The sequence below is a fragment of the Adiantum capillus-veneris genome, chromosome 6, assembly GCF_014529385.1.
Source record: "Adiantum capillus-veneris isolate H3 chromosome 6, ASM1452938v2, whole genome shotgun sequence".
NCBI lineage: Eukaryota > Viridiplantae > Streptophyta > Polypodiopsida > Polypodiales > Pteridaceae > Adiantum > Adiantum capillus-veneris.
The window spans coordinates 46,606,597-46,611,926 of NC_140936.1; the positions used below are offsets into that span (position 1 = coordinate 46,606,597).

General features: G+C 43.7%; 1 protein-coding gene across 1 annotated transcript; it reads right to left on the minus strand.

Annotated features, from left to right (window-relative positions):
- Positions 1-1,664: 1,664 nt before the first annotated feature.
- LOC147455455 (uncharacterized) lies at positions 1,665-3,114 on the minus strand. Its single transcript, XM_086515259.1, has one exon. The coding sequence runs from the start codon at positions 3,110-3,112 to the stop codon at positions 1,841-1,843; it is 1,272 nt and encodes a 423-aa protein (XP_086371385.1). The 5' UTR covers positions 3,113-3,114; the 3' UTR covers positions 1,665-1,840.
- Between the last annotated feature and the right edge of the window lie 2,216 nt (positions 3,115-5,330).

Consider the following 5,330-nt stretch of genomic DNA (forward strand, 5'->3'; position numbering starts at 1 on the left):
AAAATTGTTTCATGCAGAAACATGCATACTAACCACTAGCTTAAGGATATGTTCCTTTTAGGAAGACGGCAAGAAAGAACATTTGTATAGTGATTATGTAGACCTTCATCTCATTCAAAAGATGTCTATTTTAGTTGCTCATGATCCCTCGAATGGATAGATTAGCTATATATCCTTTCATGTTTTATGTGCTCTCCTACCAAATTAAATGAATGCCTTTGTTCTCAAACATTATGATGATACCTTTGTGAAGATGATTCCTATTAAATCGGCAATAGGAGACCATTACCGAGTGACCTCCTCAAATGATTTGTTGGTTACTATTGATACAAATGTTATATGGTTTGAGGTTTGTTACTTTCATGGAGAGGTTTTTGTGTTAGTGTAAAACGTGCTTTCATAATCCAGGTTTTCTTATCTCAAAGTCGAGTTTAACCTCCAAATGAGAATGAGAGAGAGAGAGAGAGAGAGAGATACAAGTGTACTCCACCGAACAAAAAACACTTTGGGAGGTTTTTATAGTATAAAATCAAGAGCCTCGATGAGGATGGAGTCCACTAATCATCTATTTATTCATCTTGAAGACTTGTCATGTGTAAAAGTTGATATGGGTAAACCTCTCACTATTTGTTGACTTTCTCATAGTGTCCTCTATGTGGATGTGTGTGTGTGTGTGTGTGCGGAGGTGTGTAGAGGGGGGAAGCATGGGGTTAGTCGTGAAAATATGTTGTTTTAGTGATATGTAACATTGCATTGGCTTTGCAAGCTTTTTAAAAATATGCATGTTACTTACTTTTTCCATGTAAAGTGGGTTCTTTGCCATCAAGGCCTTCTAAGAATGCTTGAAACTTAAAGCATATGCAAGGAGTATTGAATTTTTTTCAACCCTGAAAGGACACTTTACTGTCCACTCAATACACTTCCAACTTCTAGCAAACACAGGAATTAGAAAGTGTTGCTTTTGAAATCCATATAGTGAGCTTACAGTGTATATGTATATGCTCACTCTACATGCTCCCTTTCTGTGGATGAGCCTGTGCTCTTTGTGTGGCTTCAAAGACACTTTGATTCTTTTGTTTATACAGCTTGTAAGGACTGGGCAGCTTCAGGTCTTATCATATAGGCTGGGGGGAGAGCATCTGAGATAACAAGACAATCAATCGGGGCAGCACTTCAAATGTGGACTCCAGGTTTACTAAAAATTCAAAAGCAGATATCATGGCCTCTTCAGATAGGATTTCAGTACACTTTGAAGAACGCAGGAGGACCCATAACAGAGGTGTATCAAGAGTCATAAGCTCTACGACAGTTTAGTGGAACACTCAATCGAGAGTTTCAACCAACAGAGACACATCATTGTTTCTTTGATTGTTGTTGTTGATTCTCGACTTGTTACTGTTGAGCACAAGGCCATCTACCAAAGGATTTGCAATGAGCACAATATCAAAGGCCTCATATTCCATGGCCTGAGTTCCAACAAAGTATAGAAAGACAGATTGAAAACATCCTAGCCATGCATCAAGCACCAACAAAAGTCCCGAGACCACATATCGATCAATACGTTCCTTGTTGAATACCAGGTCTTGTGTTCAAGACTCATGGGGACTGTTCCAAGGACATTCAAAAATGCAAGCAGACTTTTAAAGGCAACATACATCACTGGAGATATTGAACCACTTTCAATTCATTCCAGATACACTGTCTTAAGAACTACAAAGTTCAAAGAGCCCGTCCAAAGCTGGATGACTGCTTTCATATTGCTATACTCCCACCTTGCACAAAGGTTCCTCCATTTGGGCATGACAGGCACGATCACATCTTCAATAGTTGTGGCAAAGCTTCAAGCAATTATAGTACAGTTCCAGACTGGCACAAATGCATCTTTCTCAAAATGTCCTACAGCAAGCACCGTTTTCCATTTTAAAATGCTCTCTGCAACGGCTTGCTTGTGTAATATGGGGACTTGGTGCCTCGCGACAACCTCTATAAACGCTTCAATGCCATTGTTTTCTTCTCCTTCAACACAATGGTCTTCTTCGTCCTTGCAAATCCCTTGATTCATTACATTTCTCTCACTGTATTCTCCGTCATCAAGCGACCAAGTTTTGTGCAAAGGATTGAACCAAGAAACATAGGAGTTCTCACCGTCCCACCACACGATGTTGTTATCCATCTCCGCAACAGGCTCAAAGCAGTCTCCATTCAAAAGGCTGACTTCTGATAGGTCTGAGTGCAATTTCCAATCGTCAGGAAAGGGCACCTCTTCTATCTTCCTCCAAGACTGTCTGCCAGCATCAAAAACCTGAACTACAAACACCGATTCGAGTTCTACTAGACCGTAGAGTTCCTCTTCAACATGCGATGCAGACTGTACTGAGCTTGTCGTAAGAAGCACCCTCAGATGAGGAAAATTGTCCGTCTGCAGCAATAGTTTGCATTGACCTGTGATCATGTCATAACTGAGGAATGATTTCTGTCTTTCAGTTTGTGATCCAGCAGCATTAACCAAAGGCACAAAGATCTTTCCCTTGAAGATGGCATTCAGTTCATCGAAAGGATGAAGGACGCGATGAATGCTCCAAGTCCAATCTCCACGGCTCAAGTCCATCTTCACCACCACATTGGGATCCTGAGAGGACCACACATAAAGAATACCATAGTTTGCCCGTAGCTGAAGGTTATACATTTCACGGAGGCCCTGCAAGGGTGGAAGTTCCCGCCAGTGGCTGTGAATCATACCTTTCCAAACAGTGTGAAATGTGGCCTTCCGTTTGCCATCTTCTGTATAGTCTCTTTCGAGGAAGAGCTGCGTATCCACAGTTGTCCAGATTAAGAAGAGGCCTTTGAGAAGAGGAAGCTGATGCTTACGTGTTTCGGCTCCAAGAAATGGACGCGTGGTGAGGGTGTCGATGGAGGCTCTCCAGTGTTTGGAGATGGTTCTGCAGACAGGGCGGGCATACCAAGGCAACCTTGTGAGCACATGAAATATCACAACCTGCTCTGGAAGCCCCGGAATGAGAGTTTCATCTCCTCCTCCTCCTCCTCCTCCTGCTCCTTCTGCCTCCATGTCCATCTCCACTCTTTCATGTCCATCTCGTTCTTCCATGTCCATCTCCTCCTTTAAAGCCAAGAAAATGAAATGATTCGCGTGCCACTGAAGATGAAAACACACCGTTTTTACATTTCTCCACGTGGCGTACATCCAAGCCGTCTAGTTTCAAACCCATCGTACGGTAGATTTTGAAAGCTTTTCAGGAGTTAATTATCAAGCGGGCTTGTGCTGAGGTAGGCCATGGTCACGCGAGACGCTGCAGCTTTCCATATGAAATCTATGCCTTTTCACTGCTGGTCACCTAAGCGTTTCTCTCTCCTACCTGCGCCTTGCTCTCCCTCTCTCTTCCTGCTGCTCCGGGTCTCCATGTTGAGCTGTTGTCAGAAATTGTCAAGGCTTATAGATAACTAGGCCTCGGGTGATCCCACCCTCCCATGCCCGTGCCACTTAGTCCTGAGGTCGTGCGACCACGCCTTTATATTATGATTGGCGGGTGCTTCACATAAAACTGGATAGCAGCGTGAAGCACCTTCTGCAGCATTGGGTGACATCAATGCTAGCTTTGTGTGTGTGTGTGTGTGTGTGTGTGTGTGTGTGTGTGTGTGTGTGTGTGTGTGTGTGTGTGTGTGTGTGTGTGTGTTTGTGTGTGTGTGTGTGTGTGTGTGTGTGTGTGAGAGAGAGAGAGAGAGAGCTCATTTGGATAATGGAACTTTAGAGAAATGGTTGGAGCACGTCCACATGCAGAGGTGCTACCCCCGCCCGACATGCGTCAACAAAGCTTTTATCTCTGAACTCTGCCAATTCTGGCAGAGTTGATGTTACTCCCGCCTTGCCCAACGCACAAGAGAAACGCTTTGTTAAGCTTTCAGCTTTGGTATAGACACTTCCCTCTAACAAGCTTGCTTACGTAAGCTTTACCCCTGCTGGCCTAGTGTGTGAAACTGCTCTTAGCCGACTCCTTGTGTGGGTGTCAAGTGGTTATGGCAACTTGCTTGTGGCTGCCAAATGAGGTGGAAACTGTAGGCCTTGACGTGAGTGCCATAGCGGAGTATTGATTGTTTTCACAAAGGGTTCGCAGAGTTCATCATCAACCTCGCTAAGAACAAACATTTGTGAAAGCCTCAAAGAGATTGGCACTGACCTTCCTTCCTTCGCGGGTAGTTCATCAAAAGTAGCATTCATGCTATTCTTCTTTCTCAAAGCAAGAGTGCATACAATGAGAAACATAAAACTTAGAATTCAGACTCAACCTTCCCTTGGCTTTCTGATCGTGATGACAGAGGGAGAATCAAAGATCTTGACTACAATATCAACCCAGTGATACAAGGGCCTAGAGTGGGCAGATGCAGTGAATGTCATGCCTTGGAATGCATTGATTGCAGGATATGCCCAACATGGTTGTGACAAGGAAGCCCTAGGTTGTTTTAACCACAGATGAAGGGAAGGCCTTTTGCCAAATTCCATCGCTTATGCTTGCATCTTCAAGACATGTGTCCTTACGCAAGACCTTCACACGGAATGAGTGAATTTGCGATGACATTGCTAGTCATGGGTTGTTGGAGAAACATGTTATGCTTTGAAGTGCTTTGGTTTTCCAATTGTGATGCCCTTAGTAAATGATGTAAAGTTCTTGACGAGCTTTGTGTTCAAAATGTATTCTCTTGGAATGCATTGATCCTTACCCAACATGGTTGTGGCAAGGAAGCTAAGGAATGTTCATTGCAAGCTATGACTAGCATGGTTGTGGCACTGATGGATTGTTTTTTATGCCATTTGGCAGCACCCCATTGGAGAAAGATAATTAGAGTTAAAAATTGCTGTTATAGAATCATGGTAAGCGTAGGTCCATCCTCGATTTTTTATTTTTTTTCGGGGGGGGGGGGGGGGGGGGGGGGGGGGGGGGGGGTTTAAGGGATCAACAACTTGGAAGTGGACCGTGTGATCCCAAGGCGGACAAAACCCGACCAGCGCAAAAATTGAGGCACGCTAAACATGACTTTTATGATTTTATATGGTAACTCAACATGCTTTGTCCTGGTTTAGGGAGTATAATTTTAGATGGTTTTTATAACCCAACCCATTTTCATGATTTTATATGGTAACTCAACATGCTCTGCTTCATAACCCAACCCATGTTTATGATTTTCTATGGTAACTCAACATGCTTTGCCCGGGTATAGGGGGTATAATTTCTACCCAGGTTTAGTTTTGATATGACGGTTGCGACTGGGATTGCACTGATTTTCATGGCAGCCGTGGATCCCCCCACCACCCTGCA

What these genes read in the sequence shown, in the direction of transcription:
- LOC147455455 (XM_086515259.1), bottom strand. Translation starts at nt 3,112, where the DNA reads ATGGACATGGAAGAACGAGATGGACATGAAAGAGTGGAGATGGACATG.